Source organism: Hipposideros armiger, unplaced genomic scaffold (genome assembly GCF_001890085.2).
Source record: "Hipposideros armiger isolate ML-2016 unplaced genomic scaffold, ASM189008v1 scaffold_592, whole genome shotgun sequence".
Classification (NCBI taxonomy): Eukaryota; Metazoa; Chordata; class Mammalia; order Chiroptera; family Hipposideridae; genus Hipposideros; species Hipposideros armiger.
In genome coordinates this window covers 689,037-707,176 of record NW_017731942.1, presented here as the reverse complement: position 1 = coordinate 707,176, position 18,140 = coordinate 689,037, and the positions used below count along the sequence as shown (strand labels likewise).

Below are 18,140 nucleotides of genomic sequence, written 5' to 3'. Positions count from 1 at the left end.
ATATGTAAGGGTCTTGCTTTCTTATCCATTTAGCCACCCTATCTTTTTTTTTTTTTTAAGATTTTTATTGGGGAATTGGTGGAGGGGAACAGACAAGTTGCTTCCCTTTTGTTCTTTAGTCTAGTCGAGCCACCCTATCTTTTAATTGGAGCATTTAATCTATTTACATTTAAAGTAATTGTTGATAGATATGTAGTTATTACCATTCTACTATTCATATTTTCATCTTTTTTTTCATCTTAAAGAAGTCCCTCTCAGATCCCTTCTAATACTGGTTTGGTGGTGATGAACTCTTTCAGCTTTTTCTTGTCTGGGAAGCTCTTTATCTGTCCTTTGATTCTAAATGATAGCCTTGCTGGGTAAAGTAATCTTGATTGTAGATTGTTGGTTTTCATCACTTTGAATATTTCCTGCCACTCCCTTCTTGCCTGCAAAGTGTCTGTTGAGAAATCAGCTGACAGTCTTATGGGAGCTCCCTTGTAGGTAACTAGCTGCTTTTCTCTTGCTGCTTTTAGGACTTTTTCTTTGCCTTTAACCTTTGGCATTTTAATTGAAGTGTCTTGGTATGGGTTTCTTTGAGTTCATCTTGTTTGGGACTTTCTGTGCTTCTAGGGTTAGAATATGTATTTCCTTCTCCAGGTAGGGAAGTTTTCCATCATTATGTTTTCAAATAGGTTTTCAATTCCTTGCTCTGTTTCTTTTCCTTCTGGTACCCCTATAATGCGAATGTTGGTACATTTGATGTTGTTCCAGAGGCCCCTTAAACTGTCCTCATTTTTTTGGATTCTTTTTTCTTTTTGCTGTTCTGTTTGGGTGTTTTCTGCTACTTTATCTTCTAAGTTGCTGATTTAATCCTCTGCTTTGTCTAATCTACTGTTGATTCCTTCTAATGTATTCTTTTTTTTTTAAGATTTTTATTGGGGAATTGGGGGAGGGGAACAGCGCTAGGGAATCTGGGGAAGGGGAACAGACATGAGAAAGGGAGGCTAAACAGGGGGAGGTGGGAGCCCCGAGGAGGGCCCGTTACCTCTCCTATGGGTCAAGAGAGCCTCCTAGAATGGATGATGCTTCAGCTGGTCTTGAAAACCGAGCAGGAGTTGGCCTGGGTGGGTTGGGAAGAAAGGGCATCCCAGAACAGCTTGTGGAAGCCTGAGGCACAGAAGGGTGGAGATCTTCTGGGGCGATTGGGCGCTGGGAGTGTGCAAGGCCGTGGGCCCACAGGAGATGGGAAAGGAGGAGATGAGGAAGGTGATGTGCACATGCAAAGGAGCAGAGAAAAAGATCAAGTGGAGATGACACAGCAGTGTGCTGTTTCAGGAAGGGCACTCGAATGCCTGGGGACAGAGAGAAGTTGAGTAGTCATTGGAGGGGTAGGAGGTCATCAGAGGAGTTCAGGCAGAAGGAATGGCGGCGGCTTAGCCAAGGGGGTGTGTAGTGGGGATGGTAAGGTGGGGTGTTGAGGGGTTTAGCTGTCAGTGTGACCTGACTTGGTGCTGGGTGAAGACAGTGGGTGCTGTGTCTGTGTACAGGTGTCTCTGCTGGCTGGACCAGGTGACCGAGGGAAGGGTGGAGGGGATGGTATCAGTGGGGGCTCCTGGAGCCTCCTGGTGTGTCCAGCGTCCTTACCCACCTCCTCCCCTTACCTTGTGGGTCACAGTAAAGGCTGAGTTGGGCTGGAGGGTGGGCTCTGCTTTCCCCACAGGCTTCTTGGAGAAGAATCGAGACGTACTGAGCACAGATATCCTCACCCTGGTCCACTCCTCGCAAAACAACTTCCTGAGGGAGATCTTCAAGTTCAAGTCAGCAGACATCAAGCTGGGCCATGGGACCGTCCGCCAGGGGAAGGCAGGGAGCCAGCTCTTCAAGGTGGGCTCCATGTCACCCTTCCAGTGCTAGTCAGCCCTCAGGGCCCCTGTGCCAGACATGCACGTGCAGGGAAAATCTGCTGCCAGGGGCTGGGTTTCTCAGTCCAGAAACAGAACGTGAAAACAGGAGTGACATGTTGCTATTGCCACATGGGCAGGGGTGAGGGGACAGGTGCACAGTAATGTACCTGCTTCTGAGTGTGTGGTGGTCTTGCCAGGGCACATCCGCCTTTGTTAATATTATTATGTTTCTATATTGGTCTGTGTGTGTTCTGTGTGCTGTGTATGTTGTGTGTGTGCATGGTGTGTGTGATATATGTGTGCCTATGGTGTGTGTGTGTGTATGTGTGCATGTGGTATGTGTGTAATGTGTGTGTGGTATCTGTGGTTGTGTGTGTGTTTTTGTGGTACCGTATTTGTCGGCGTATAAGACGACTGGGCGTATAAGACGACCCCCTAACATTTCCATTCAAAATACAGAGTTTGTTATATACTCGCCGTATAAGACTACCCCCTCTTCCGCACACCTTCCACACACCAAATAAAAGGTAAAACAATATCAGATTTGATTTGGCCCACTGAAGTGCAAACAAGCGTATTGTATTTCATGTCACCACATAACCGTTTTGGCGATGTTGAGCTACCATGTCTGCTACATGTTTTTCGAGTTCTGGCCAGTGTGGGGTGCCTCTTCTTAATGCACACTTACCCCTTGGCATACTCTTTAATGCTTTCTCATTTGATTTCCAGTCCCGAACCATCTTTTCTGTTACTCCATATTGTCTTGCAGCAGCACAATTATTATTTTCCTTAGCAAAGTTTATAACTTTCAGTTTAAAATTTGCATCATACTTCTTTCTTTTGGCTGGTGCCATGATAGGGATGATAGGGGTTTGACTGGTCGACATTTTCTATGCTGTACTGTACAATGGTGCAGTATTGTGGTTGGCTGTTGGCTGTATACAAAGCCTGATTTGATTGGTCCCTGCTCCCTGTTTGCCCGCCCTGTCACTATAGCAGTCTGGTCCACCCTTGCATCAGCATCTCCCTGGGACCTCACTAGTGCGCAAGTGCGAGCTCTTCAACATTCTAACAGGCACCATGATAGCGCAAAATCGCGAATCTTCAATGCATATGTAAAGAAATATACGGTAACCCGAATTTACCACACTCGCAAAATCGCACACAGCCGACCATACACCCAGTATGGTATCGCGATTCGCGATTTTGCGCTATCATACTGGGTGTATGGTCGCCTGTGTGCGATTTTGCGAGTGTGGTAAAATCGCATAACAGCAAAATCGCATAACAGCCGAGCATACACCCAGCAGCGCTGCTGATGCCTGAACGGTATGTGGAATGAAGTGGGCGGGCATCGGGAGGCCACTATGGCACGGGGCAAGCACTATGGGCAGTCTATCTGAAGTGTACCTGGCGTATAAGACGACCCCCCACTTGGAGGCATATTTTTCAGGGCCAAAAAATCGTCTTATACGCCGGCAAATACGGTACGTGTTTTTTGTGGTGTCTGGGTGCATGTGAGGGTGGATGTAGGTGTGTGGTATGTGATGTGCATGTGATAGATGTGTGTGTTTGTAGGGTGTGGGGTGTGTGTGTATATGTGTATGGTGCATGTGTGTGTGCATGTGGTATGTGTGTGATGTGTGTGGTATGTGTGGTGTGTGTGTATTATGTGTGTGTTTGGAAGTATATGTGGGTATATGTGTGTTTTGTGTGTGTGGTGTATGTGTGGTACATGTGTGTGTGTGATATGTGTGTGGTGTGTGTGGTGTGTGTGTGTGGTATGTCTGGTGTGTGTGTGTTGTGTGTGTGTGTAGTGTGTGTATTGTGTTTGTGTGGCATGTGTGTTTTGTGGTGTGTTTTGTGATGTGTGTGTATTGTGTATGTGGTATGTGGTATGTGTATTGTGTGTGTGTAGTGTGTGGTATGTGGTGTGTGTGTGTGCTGTGTGTTTGTAGTGTGTGGTGTGTGTGTGTGTGTGTTTTGTGTGGTGTGGCGGCAGCAGTACTAAATGCTGCTGGCAAGGGAGGTAGGCAGCAGAGAGTCCCCGGTGCTCCTTGGGGCAGCCTAGGATTTCCTGGCAGGGGTGGGCGTCTCCCCACCCACTGCCCCCCAACACCCTCCCTCCTATGCCTCCACCCCTTAACAGTGATTGTTCCAGAAAAGCCCTGTGAATCCTCTGATAAGGAGCTTCCCCACCCCCACCTCGGGATATGGAGCCTGCTGAATGGCTAAGGAATTGAGAGAGCAAGCAGAGGGCCTCCCCTGTCCGCCATGCCACAAATTCAGCACTGGCCACATGGAAGTGCCTTGACTTTTTATCACTTCCCTCTACCTCTGCAGGAGCTCCTGAGGCTTCCATGCCCAAAGCTTGTGTGTGGGGGTGAGTGGGGGGCAGGGAGGCACCAAAGAGCCCTGAGGCTTTTGTGGTGTGTGTGTGAGATATGTGCAGGAACCGCCCAGGTCTGGGACCAGGTGAGACCAGGCAACACCCTCTGCTTCCCTGGAGACAGGCTAGACTCTCCACAGCTGAGAGCAGAGCACGTCTTCGTCCTGGCCCTGCAGGTCCCAGACATTTCAGGGAACAAGATGACAGTGGAAGGAAATTCACATTATTTTACAAACTAGGACAATAGGAAAATGTTTCCTGTTGCTATTAAAAAGCACCAGTGATCACATCCTTTGTGTCTCCAGACTGATGCGATTTGGCAGCACACACCTTTACTCAGGTGCATTTTTGGGGAGGTTTGATCAAGGAACAACATCCAAGATCAACTTTGCACAAAACACATACTGCTCATAGCAGGGTGCTTGGGCTTTTTTCCCCCCTGCATTGCATCCATAAGTTGATACATTTATTTTAAAATTATATACACTTACTATAATGCACAGTATAAAGCATTCAAAAATGCATATAAATCTATATGAAAACTGAAAATGTAGAAGGGAGAGGCAGAAAGTAAATGCTGACAGTTATGACATTTTCTTCTCACCTTGGTGCATCATCTTGTGCATCTCACTTGGGGGACCCCACCTCTGGACAGGAAGCATTGGCCCATCTTCCTCACTGCTGGGTCCCCAGTATCCCACCTGCAAACAGTAGGCACGTGGGATACCTGTGATGGATGAATGAATGCAGCCCGCCCACCTGTGGGCCTCAGCAGAAACCCTCACTATGCTGTGGGACAGCTGTGCCCAGGTCGTCTTTCCCAGCCCCCCGCCTGTGCCCTGTGCTTCTGTCCATAGTCTGCAGACTCCGGCAGGCGACCTGCCACCTTGGCAAGCCAGTTCAAGCAATCTCTGGACCAGCTGATGAAAATCCTGACCAGCTGCCAGCCTTACTTTATCCGCTGCATCAAACCCAATGAGTACAAGAAACCACTGGTAATTAGGGGAGGCTGGGGCACACAGGAAGGATGGCGGTGACTACTGGAGGGTCTGATGACATACAGGGTCCTGTCACTCCCTTCACCAGGACCTGGCCAGCATTACAGCTAAATGTAACCTGCCCCCATTTTATAGAGGGAACTGAGGTAAGGGGACCAGCCCAGGTCATTCGCATGTCAGTGACCTGCAGGGCTTGGTCACCCAGGCCTCAGTTGTCCCAGCCCTGCCCCTGCCTGCCTGCTGTGTGTACTTGGCCAGGCTCTCAGGCTTCTCTTTCATAAAGTTAGAGTGACATCTGCCTGCAGGGGCGGCAAGGGTTGTACTGGCGCTGCCAGCACATCTGTGTGTGTGAACTGCACTCACTAAGGGAAACAACCTGTATGTGATTTTAGAGGTTGACACCACCTCCTGGTTACCTGGTTAGAAGCTCTGTCCACATCTGCGTGGTATGAGGTGCGAGCCTGCTGCCGGCCCAGGAGCCCCTGAACGTGGGCTTGGGAATCCACCCAGAAGCTGCACATACAGGACTCCCAAAATTGGGAGATGCCATCTGAAAGGAGCTAAAATGACTCAAAACCTTATGAGGAAAAAAAAATACTATATTAACTAAAGTGCCTTTTTGAAAAGGAGAAAATTATATGAAATTGAGGCTCCCCAGGAAATTCGGAATGTATCTTCCCCAGAAGCAGAGTACCCAGATATCAGATAAGAGCTGTGCTCCAAGAGGCCGCTGCCCACATCTACACTCTTTACCTTGGGTCTTGAGGCTGGTATTGGGGTCCTCACAAATGGTGGCTACTGTGTGTGTGTATGGGAGCCCAGGCCAGGGGCCAGGCAGGATGGGGTCTGAACCCTAGCTCAGCCACTTAGGAGTGTGGCCCTGAGCCTTAGGCACCTCACCTTTAAATTGGAGCTAAGTACCCCACCATGCAGGGCTGTTGTAGAGATTAAATGAGAACTACTCAAGAAATGGGAGCTAACTGGCTGCCCCAGACTAACCGCTGTGCGGCCTGGACCCCATGAGCAGTTGCCTTTGGGACCCTCAGCATTTCCAGGTAGGTAACTGCTTGCTGGTGAGCTCACCAGATTAGAGGCTGTAGCCCTAGTGCCCAGAAGAAACCTTTGGTGGCTGGAAGGCTGAGGGGCTCTCTAGAGGCCACGTGGAGCCAAGCCATGTCTCGCGGTCTCGGCTGAGACCCTGCACTCCTGCACAAAGCATCAGGCCCAAACGGCTCTCTGCCACCACAGCCCTTTCCCAGGGCAGGGAGAGATTAAGCTGACTAGAATACTTTCTGGCTCTGAGTAGGAAATGTATTTCTTCTTCCCAGTTGAGTGTGGGAGGCACGATGGTGCTGGGTGCGCTGCAGGGCCAGGGGAAGCCATGTCCTTTGGGATCACTGTTTGGGGGCCACTTGAAAACATTTCAAACAGGGCATATGCAAGTAACTTTTATATTCACAGTACTTTGCATATCCTAAGGAAGATGAAAGTATTTAGTGGTGGTGTGGATATCAGTTTATATGTGCCCAACTTTTATCTCCTTGGAAACATTTTAAGGAGTTTTAAGCGACTTCGACCAATACCTCTCTTCAAAAAGGAATTTTAATTACATGGAGCACTTGCTCCGTTCTTTCGTTCTTGGGGTGGTTGCAGGGCTAGGGAGGGCCCGCGTCAGCCCTGCCTCTGCTCCCGCAGCTCTTCGACAGGGAGCTGTGCCTGCGGCAGCTGCGCTACTCCGGCATGATGGAGACTGTGCAGATCCGCAAGTCTGGCTTCCCGCTCCGCTACACCTTCGAGCAATTCTCGCTGAGGTTCAGCGTCCTGCTGCCCACCGCCGTCCGCCTGCAGGTACCCACCCCTGCTGCTCCTGGAGACCATGCTGTGCACCCTCCCACCCCCCACCCGCCATGTCCAGGACCCTTCCCTGGACTCCAGGCTTTGAGATGAGCCTGTTCTTCCTTCCCTTCTCATCTGCTCCTTTCCTCATCTGTCACTGCCGCGGTGCCCTGGAAATGAGGGAGGGGCTAGCACACACTGGGGTCTGGAAGGTCCTTGTGGCTGAATATGTTTCTTCTCGGAGTGTCTGCCCCTTAAAGCAAACATTCTTTTAAGTAGGAGAATGTGGGGTAGATCATGTGTGGCTGGGGGGCAGGAAGTCTTTCCTCAAACACTCATTTGTCCTCAAGTTTGGGCTGCCCAAGTGTCCAGCAGCCATACAGAAGCCCCAGGTCCTGCAAAGTGTGGTGGATTCACGGTCCCAGGGCCTGGGTGCTCTCCTGGGTCCCACCCTCGATTGAGGTGCTGGTCCCAGCAGCTCCTGGCGGTGAAGCTTGTAGGAGGAGGAGGTAGTCTCTAAGCCCTAGGAGGGACCCCCAGCTTCCTGCCTTGGTGTCCCTGCTCCAGCGCTGCTATTTCTCCTTGGCAGCTTCGAGACAAGTTTCGACAGATGACCCTGCGCATCGCTGAAATGTGGCTGGGGACAGACAAAGACTGGAAAATGGGAAAGACCAAAATTTTCCTGAAGGTGAGACCCTGAACATGCAGGTCCTAAGCTTCCTGAAACCAGTGCGGGCTGGTCTGGTGCCCACTAGGGGGCATTGGCTCACTCACTTTGCTCTGCACGAGGCCCCGCCCTGGAGCACCCTGTTGTAGAAAGCTATATTGGGGGTAAGGGAGGCGAGAGGAGAACCCAACCCCGCCTGAAGAAGTCCGAAAGTCTTCTCAGAGTGGACGTCTAGGGCAAGGCCTGAGGATGAAGAAGGGCTGCCTCCAAGCTACTGGGAGGAGCAAGAAGGCGCTCGGGGAAGGCTCCCAGTGGCTCTCCAGAACAGGCCTTCACCATGCAGGAGCCACGGTCCACAGCAGGGAGCTTTGTCTGACTTGGGGAAGCGCCACATCTGCAAAGCCCCATGGAGCTGGTGCTTCAGTGGAAGGAGTCAGTGTGTTGACCCCCTTACCTATGAGAGCTTGTCCTTAAGCAGATGGTGCAGGCAGCACCCCCCACACACCACCACCACCACCACCCACCTCCCTCCTCAACTCACTGGAGGCCCAAGGTTATACAGAGGCAACCTCATGGCTCGACTGGCCTTCAGGATTGCCCACTGGGTCAAAGAGCCACTGGGGAGAAAATCTTCCTGTCCCCTATCCTCATAAGCCTTGGATGGGTGGGCAACTCGAGGATGCGGAGGAAGGAGAGAAGGTCAGATCAGGAGGACGCTCTGTAGCCACACAAGCACCCAATCCCTGCCACCCCTTCCTGAGTCCTCCACTCCTTCCCCTTGCCCCATAGAGCCCTCCCTCACCTGTCCTCCAAGAGAGCTCCTGTTCCGCCCCACCCCCCACCCCCCAGCCACTCCATCTGTCCATCAGGCCATGCATTCGTTAGGCCTGTGCTGGGGCTTGGGGCTCAGCCATGAAGGAAGAAGCAGAGGAGCTTCAGATCCTGTTGTGGAGGTGAAACTGGCAGAGGGAAGACATCTGCTCAGGAGGCTGAGACCGCCTTCGAGGACCACAGGGGTACAGAGGGGTACCCCTCTGTACAGTGGACTGTCGAGGAGTGGAGGAGGACAGTGCCCACACCTCCATTCCTCCTCCTTTCTGGTTGCTCACTGAGGCCACAATTGAGGTCTAGTGTCTCCAGTGCCCACCCAGGCACACCAAGAGGCTCAGTGCTTGCTTGATGCAAGGCTGATAGAGGCAGGAAGGGTCTCCAAGCTCCTGGCCTCTTCTTACCAGCTGCCAAAGACTGTGCTGCTCTCTGTTCTACAAAGACAGTCCCTGCCTTCCCGGGGCTAGGATGACAGGCCCAGGGCATGGGGATCGGGGGTGTACTACGGTGGGCCAGGGAAAGTCACAGCCCAGGATGGCTCTCACACTATGAATGCTACTCAAAGGCTAACATTTCAGAACTGTCAACATTTACAAAGGGGAGCATTTTTCTATTGAAATTAAGCATAAGTCTGTAATACAGGTGAATGCACAATTCACATGAATTTTGGGAAGTAGAACAACTTCAGGAACATTTTTTGCCTTTCTTGGTTTCTCCAGAGCAGAAATTAAATTTGCCAGGTAGAATTAACAAGAAGGAAGAGCTAAAATGGGAAGTTCTTGGATCGGGGCTGGGGAAGGGGGTATAGTTGCAGCTCCCATCTCTGAGCCCCATTAGGATCAATTTGAGGGCCCCTTCCCAGGAGCACATGCAGGAAAAGCCTAAGAGACACTGACTTCTGAAGACAGAGCCCTGGCCCCAGGTGGGGGTGTGGGGTGAGGGGTGGCAGCTATATGATGAGATCTCTCCTGCCCCAGGACAACCACGACACTCTGCTGGAGATACAGAGGAGCCAGGCGCTGGAAAAAGCAGTGATTAGCATCCAGAAAGCCCTGCGAGGCTACAAATACAGGTACCAGCCCTGCCCCAACCCCCCTCCAAGCCCATACACCTGCCCATTATGTACCCTGGGAGGACCTGAAGCCCCCAAACCAGGGACACATGTTCCCATTTGTCCCTCCCTGGGGATAACTGAGGCACAAGATCTCTCAGGACCTCCTGACCAGAGAATTCCAATACATTATTTGAGAGAGAGAGAGAGAGAGAGAGAGAGAGAGAGAGAGAGAGAGAGAGAGAGAGTGTGTGTGTGTGTGTGTGTGTTGGGGAATCCGCTATGTAAGCAAGAGCCAAATGAAGTTTCAGCTCTGGTCTCAACTATATTTTTATGTTCTCCTTCAATTGACTTAGAAAATATATGGGTTTGGATATATGAGGTGTTGGGTTTTGGAGGGAAGAAAAGAACTCTCTTTGACTCAGTTCCCTGGTCAGTAAGAAGATAACATTTGAATTTCAGTTCAGGTTCAGGAAATCAGCAGTATTACCAGCTCTGTCACCCTCACCATGTCCAGAGATACTTCAGGTCCACAGTCCTGGTCCTTGCACTATCCCATCTGCTTATCATCAACCATAGGAAGGACTGGAAACCCAGACATGAAAAAATGGGAGAAAGCAGCCAACCCATAAGAACAGAGACTGTGGGCACCTTTGAGTAGGGTCATGAGGCAAGGAGGTGTGGCTTGGAAATCCAGACCATGGTCACACTGATCTCATCAGCAGCCAGCAACAGGTCAAGCAATGGTCACTGGCACCAATTCAGTGCCAACAGGAATCTCTAGTTTGGGGTGCAGTGAGGAAGGAAACTTTATTCAGTGCAAACAGTTCAGTTGTGATACAGTTGTGATACAGTTCACGTGAGTTTTGTGATACAGCATTGCTGCAGAACAGCATAACTGAGAGAGCACAGCTGTGAGGTAGCCATCGGGCAAAGTGGCCTGTGGGCAAGGCCCCTCTGGCTAGACAGTTCTGCTCTGCTCTGCTCTGTTCCAGCAAGACATCTCTGGTGTTCTAGTTCTAGCAGGGGAAATGCAGTTTTCAATCTTCTGTGGAAGGAGAAAGTATGCTCCCCAAACCAGAGGAGAGCTGACTTATATAGAGAAGTCCCCATCCCTGGTCCCTGGTTGGTCTCTCCTTATGCAGATGAGGACTGCAAATCTTCACAATTTGATTGGTCCAAAAAGCACTGTCCTGATTAGTCAGAATGGAGCTGCTCTGATTGGTCAGTGAAGATGCTAATGAGGAAATAGCTCTGCTCTGATTGGAAGGGGAAAGTCTCATTCATATTGGTTGAAATACGATTCCAGTAACTCCTTTATAAGGGTTGACTCAGCTGGCAGGAACACAGTGCTGGCAAGCATTTCAGTGCAGGAGACAGGTAATTCAGTGCAGGCTTCTCCCTGAAGCATGGCTTGCATTAGAGGCCCCTGTTTAGCAAGACTGCTAGGCTCTATTTATAAATTTGAGTGCACCAGGAGCCCTTCTCAACAAGTACATTAATTCTTGGGGTCAACACAGTGATGCGCAGGTCGCCTTCCCAGAATAGCCAGACAGGCAGGGTGGTGACTCTCACTTCTGATGCATTTTTTGTTAAACTTTTTTATTTTGAGATAATTGTAGATTCATATGCAGTTGTAAGAAATAACACAGAGATTCCATGTGCCTTTCACCCATTTTCCCCCAGTAGTAACACCTTGAAAAACAATAGCACATCATCACAACCAGGATATCAACATGGACAGGTCAGGACAGAACATTTGCATCATAACAAGGGTCCTTCATGCTGCACTTTTATGTCCGCACCTATCTCCTTCCCACCCCCACCCCCTCTTTAACCCCTGGCAACCATAGGCATACCTCAGAGATATTGTGGGTGTGGTTCCAGACCACCACAATAAAGCAATATATTGCAATAAATTGAGTCGCATGAAATTTTTGGTTTCCCAGTGCATATAAAAGTTATATTTATACTATATTATACTATATAATAATAATTTAAAAGTTTGAAATACTATGAGAATTACCAAAATGTGACACAGAGACATGAAGTGAGCAAATACTGTTGGAAAAAATTACTTGCTTGATGAAGGGTTGCTACAAACCTTCAATTTGCAAAAAAACAAAAAACAAAAAAACAAAAAAAACACTGTATCTGAAGCACAATAAAGCAAAGCATAATAAAACAAGGTATGCCTGCACTTATGTGTTCTCCATTTCTACAACCTGTCGCTTCGAGAATGTTATATAAATAGAATTAGAGGGGTCATGCTTTTGGTATCAAGTCTAAGAACTCTTTGCTAGAAGATTTTCTCCTATGTTTTTTTCTAAAAGTTTTATAATTTTACATTTAGGTTCATGATCCATTTTCTTATTCCTTTTTTCACAATTTAAAATTGCTTATTTCTGGAATTTTCCATTTAATATATTTGAACCATGGTTGACCACTGGTAACTGAAACTGTAGAAAGCAAAACCCAAATAAGGGAGATACTACTGTATATTGGTGCTATAGTACAATAAACATCAGAATCCCCCCTCTTCTCCCTCCTCCTCCCCAAATATCCCATGGTTCATTAATATATATGCATAATGTCATTTTCCAGGGCATGTGGTGACGTTCAGTGACATTTTATGCAGCTCCACATGGGCAGGGCATCTGGGGCAGCTACATTCAGTTTTTCTTTATTAAATTTATTGGAGTGACATTGGTTAATAACATTATATAAGTTTAAAGTCTGCAATTCTATAATACATCATCTGTATATTGCAATGTGTGTGCACCACCCAAAATCTAGTCTCCCTCTGTCACCATAGATCTGACCCGCTTTACACTATACAACCTCCCTTTCCCCCCTTTCCCTCTGGTAATCTTCATACTGTTGTCTGCATCAATTAATTTGTTTGTTTTGCTTGTTTGTTGTTTTCTTATTTATCGCCCACATATGAGTGAAGGTATGTGGCTTATTTCGCTTAGCCTGATACTCTCAAGATCCATCCATGTTGTTACAAATGGCAGTATTTCATCCTTTCTTATGGTCAAGTAGTATTCCATTGTGTATATATACCACATCTTCCTTATCCGAACATCTATCAAATGACACTTCAGTTGTTTCCATGTCTTGGCTACTGTGTATAATGCTGCAGTGAACATAGGGTACATACATTTTTACAAATAAATGTTTTCAATTTTTTGTTTGTTTTTTTGTTTTTTTTTAAGCTGAGACATCCTGCTACCTGTTGGCAGCTCAGCGGCTGCTCAGCTCGGGCTGGACTCGAACCGCTGTTGCTCAGAGCTCAAACTCTTGAGCGAGCTCTTAACCAACTGAGCCACTCGACCGGCCCGTGTTTTCAATTTTTAATGTAGATAACCAGAAGAGGGATTCCAGGGTCTATTCTTAATTTGTTGAGAAACCTTTATACTGTTTTCTATAGTGGCTTCACCAATCTACATTCCCACCAGCAGTGTATAAGGGTTCCTTTTTCCTCCACAGCCTCTCCAACACTTGTTATTACTTGTCTTGTTGATAATAACCATTCTAACAGGTGTGAGTTGATATCTCCTTGTGGTTTGGATTTTCATTTCCCTTATAGCTACTGAAGTAGAGCATCCTTTCCTGTATCTGTTGGCCATTGTATTTCTTTTTGGGAAAAGTGTCTGTTCAGGTCCTCTGGCCCTTTTTTAATTGGATTTTTTGGGTTTTGTTGAGTTGTATGAGTTTTTATATATTTTGGATATTAGCCCCGTATCAGATTATTGTTTGCAAATTTCATTTTCCATTTGATTGGTTGCCTCTTTGTTTTGTTGATAGGTTCTTTTGCTGTGCAGATGCTTTTTAGTTTGATATAGTCCCATTCATTTATTTTTGCTTTTACTTCCCATGCCTTTCGGGTCAAGTTCATAAAATCCTCTCTGAGACTAAGGTCCATAAATTTAGTACCTATGTTATATTCTGTGTACTTAATTGTTTCAGGTATTATATTTAAGTCTTTAATCCATTTTGAGTTAATTTTTTGTATGGTGTCAAATAGCAGCTTTCTTTTCTCCACTGTATGTTTTTGGCTCCTTCGTCAAAAATTAATTGCCCTTGTATATGTGGGTTTATTTCTGGGCTCTCAGTTCTGTTCCATTGGTCTGTGTGTGTGTGTGTGTGTGTGTGTGTGTGTGTGTGTTTGCCATTACCATACTGTTTTGATCATCACTTTGTAGTATAATTTGAAGTCAGGGAGTGCGATACCTCTGGCTTTGTTCTTTTTTCTTACGATTGCTTTGGCTATTCAGGGTTTTTTGTGTATGTGTGGTTCCATACAAATTTGATGATTTTTGTTCTATTTATTTGAAAAATGCCATTGGGATTTTGATGGGAATTGCACTAAATCTGTATGTTGCTTTGGGTAATATGGCCATTTTAACTATGTTGTTTTGTCTAATTTATGAACATGGAATATCTTTCCATTTCTTTGTGTCTTCTTCAACTTCTTTCAACAATGTCTTATAGTTTTCAGTGTATAGGTCCCTCACACCCTTTGTTAAGTTTATTCCTAGGTTTTTATTCTTTTTGTTGCAATTGCAAATGAATTTTTTTTTTCATTTCTTTTTCTGATATTGCACTGTTAGTATATAGGAATGCAATGGATTTTTGTACTTTGACTTTTTATCCTGCAACTTTACTGTATTTGTTGTTTCTAATCGTTTTGTTTTTTGTATTTTTTTGGTGTAGTCTTTAGAGTTTTCTATATAAAGAATCATGTCATCTGCAAAAAGTGACAATTTTACTTCATTCCCAATTGCCTTTTATTTCTTTCTCTTGCCTGATTGCCCTGGCTGGAACTTCCAGTACTATGTTGAATAACAGTAGTGAAAGTGGGCATCTTATCTTGTTCTGATCTTAGAGGAAAAGCTTTCAGTTTTTCACCACTGGCTATGACATTAGCTGAGGGTTTGTCATATATGGCCTTTATTATGTTGAGGTATTTTCTTCCTATGCCCATTTTATTGAATGTTTTAATCATAAATGGATGTTGTATCTTGTCAAATGCTTTTTCTGCACCTATTGATATAATCATATGATTTTTATCTTCTATTTTGTTAGTGTGGTATATCACATTGATCGATTTGTGTATGCTGAACCATCCTTGCACCCCTGGAATGAACCCCACTTGATCATGATGAAGTATCGTTTAAATATATTGGTGTATTTGATTTGCTAGTATTTTATTTAGAATTTTTGCATCTATATTAATCAGAGATATTGGCCTGTAGTTTTGTGTGTGTGTGTGTGTGTGTGTGTGTGGTCCTTGACAGGTTTTGGAATCAGGGTAATACTGGCCTCAAACAATACAATGAGTTAGGTAGTATTGCCTGTTCTTCAATTTTGGGTGGAAGAGTTTGAGGATTGGTATTAAATCTTTGAATATTTGATAGAATTTACTAGTGAAGCCACTGAGTCCTAGACTTTTACTTTTGAGGAAGTTTTTGATGACTGTTTCAATTTCCTTACTGTTGATTGGTCTATTTAGATTTTCCAAATATTCACGATTCAATCTAGAAAAGTTATATATTTCTAAGGACTTATTCATTTCTTTTAGGTTATCAAATTTGGTATCATATAGTCTTGCATAGTATTCTTGTATAGTCTTTTGTATTTCTGTGGTGTCTGTTGTAACTTCTCTTTGATTTCTGCTTTTGTTTGAGTATTTTCTCTTTTTTTCGTTAGTGAGTATAGCCATAGGTTTGTGAGTTTTATTAATCTTTTCAGAGAACCAGCTCTTTAGTGCATTAATTTTTTTCTATTATCTTTCTGTTTTCTATTTTGTTTAATTCTGCTCTACTTTTTATTATTTCCTTCCTTCTACTAACTTGAGCTTCATTTGTTCTTCTTCTTCTAGTTCTTTGAGATGAAATGTTACGCTGTTTATGAGATTTTTCTTATTTCTTGAGGTAGGCCTATAATACTATAAACATCCCTCTTATTACTGCTTTTGCTACATCCCAAAATTTTATTTTTTAAAGTTTTTTTTGTTGTTGTTGTTGTTTTAGCTGAGCCATTCTGCCACCTGTTGGCAGCTCAGCGGCAGCTCAGCTTGGCCGGACTCGAATCACTGTTGCTTGGAGCTCAAACCTTTGAGTGAGCTCTTAACCAAGTGAGCCACTCAGCTGGCCCTAAGATTTTTTTTTTTTAATTAGGAAGTTGGGGGATGGGAATAGCACTGGGGAATTGGGGGAAGGAGAACAGACAAGTTGCTGTCCTTTTGTTCTTCAGTCTAGTTGTGGAGGACCTTGCTTCACTGGCCCAAGCTGCCACCATCATTGCGCTCTTCCCTGGTGAGGCAGATCAGTCGCCGGCTTCTGGACGGCCGCTCATGGAGGCTGCTGGCCGCTCACACTGGCTGCTGGCTACACACAGTAGTCCATGGCAACCCACTGCAGCAGGGGCTGCAGCCTGTGGCGTAGCTGGCTACTCACAGCAGCCCAACTTCACATTGAGTTGTTGTTCAGCATCTTAGCTGTAGAGGGCAGTGTCACTGGCCCTCATATGTGGGGTCCGAACCGGGGCCCTCTGGCATCCCAAGCCAGCTCTTAACCAACACGCCACTCAGCTGGCCCCCAAAATTTGTGATATGTCATATTGTCATTCTCATTTGTCTCTGTATATCTTTTGATCTTTTGTTTCTTCTTTGACCCTGTCATTGTTTAGTACCATGTTGTTTAATCTCCACATATTTGTGGGGGGGGGGCTTTTTGTGTGTGTTTTTTTAAAAGATTTTTATTGGGGAATTGGGGGAATGGTAACAGTGCTGGGGAATTGGGGGAAGGGGAACAGACAAGTTGCTATCCTTTTGTTCTTCAGTGTAGTTATGGAGGACCTTGCTTCACTGGCCCAAGTTGGCACCATCATTGCGCTCTTCCCGGGCAAGGCACATCAGTCACCGGCTTCTGGACGGCCGCTCACGGTGGCTGCTGGCCGCTCACGCTGGCTGCCAGCCACACACGGTAGCCCATGGCAACCCACTGCAGCAGGGGCTGCAGACTACACCTTCGCTGGCGACTCACAGCAGTCCAGCTCCAAGTTGAGCTGTTGTTCAGCATCTTAGCTGTAGAGAGCAGTGTCACTGGCCCTCATATGTGGGATCCGAACCGGGGCCCTCTGGCGTCCCAAGCCAGCTCTTAACCATCGCGCCACTCAGCCGGCCCATTTGTGGTTTTTCTAGCTTTCTTTTTGCAGTTGATTTCCAATTTCAAAGCATTGTGGTTGGAGAATATGCTTAGTATGATTTCAATCTTTTTAAATTTGTCAAGGCAAGTTTTATGACCCAACAGATGTCTATCCTTGAAGATGTTCCATGTGCACTAGAGACGAATGTATATTCTGGTTTTCTGGAATGAAAACATCTGTAAATATTAATTATGTTCATTTGGTCTAATGTGTCATTTAAGGCTGATATTTTCTTACTGATTTTCTGTTTGGATGATCTATCCATAGCTGTCAATGGTGTAGTTTCCCTACTATAATTGTATTTTTTGTCAGTTTCTCCCTTTTGTTCTGTTAGTAGTTGCTTTATATATTTTAGTGCTCCCAGGTTGGGTGCATATATATTAGTAAGTGTTATATCTTGTTGATGTGTTGTCCCCTTTATGATTATAAAATGTCCATCTTTGTCTTTTTGTTATCTTTTATATCTTGAAATCTATTTTGTCTAAGTACAGCTACGTCTGCTTTTCTGTGGATACCATTTGTTTGAAATATCACTTTTAACCTCTTCACTTTGAGTCTATGTTTGTCTTTGCAGCTGAGATGTGTCTCTGAAGTCAGCATATAGTTGAGTTTTGCTTTTTAATCTGTCCCTCAGGTCTGTGCCTTTTAATCAGTGAGTTCAGTCCATTTACATTTAGGGTGATTATTGATATGTGAGAATTTCCTATAGCCACTTTTATCTTTGTTTTCTGCTAGCTCTGTGTCTCCATTGTTTCTTTTCCCTGGTGTTTCTATTATTTAAGTTTAGTGGTATTCTATGACTTTCCCCTTCCATTTCCTCTTTTTTTTTGTTAGGTCTAAGTTCTAGATTTTTTTTGTGTGTTGATACCATTAGGTTTATGCAAAAAATTGTCATATGTACAGCAGTTATTTTTCTTCTGATTGCATCATAACTCCATTCACTTGTGCAAATTCAGTCCTTTTCACCTCCCCTTTTATGTTTTTGTCACAAGTTATCTCTTTTTATGCTGTGTGTTCATTTTTTATTGTGAAATACACATTTTTTAGAATTAGTTTCATCTGTACAACACAGTGCAATAGTTATACATTTTACCCCTCGAGGTGAAACCCCCCTCCCCCAATCCGCTGCCCCACTTCCCCCCCATATCATACATATCTATTACAATTCCCTGGACTCCACTCCCACCCTATACTCCACGTCCCATGACCATATATATATATTTTTTTCACTTATAGTTGACATAAAATATTATACAACATCAGCTTCAGG

At 45.6% G+C, this 18,140-nt stretch overlaps 1 protein-coding gene across 4 annotated transcripts in view; it reads left to right on the top strand.

The window, feature by feature from the left end:
* MYO7B (myosin VIIB) overlaps nucleotides 1-18,140 on the top strand; it is a 103,287-nt gene that overhangs the window by 40,916 nt on the left and 44,231 nt on the right. For all 4 annotated transcript variants that reach the window (XM_019624533.1, XM_019624534.1, XM_019624536.1 and 1 more), the window contains 5 exons: nucleotides 1,703-1,866; nucleotides 5,133-5,270; nucleotides 6,969-7,121; nucleotides 7,699-7,797; nucleotides 9,582-9,676. In XM_019624533.1, coding sequence (XP_019480078.1) covers nucleotides 1,703-1,866; nucleotides 5,133-5,270; nucleotides 6,969-7,121; nucleotides 7,699-7,797; nucleotides 9,582-9,676 — 649 coding nt within the window. The remainder of the gene's footprint in view (nucleotides 1-1,702; nucleotides 1,867-5,132; nucleotides 5,271-6,968; nucleotides 7,122-7,698; nucleotides 7,798-9,581; nucleotides 9,677-18,140) is intronic.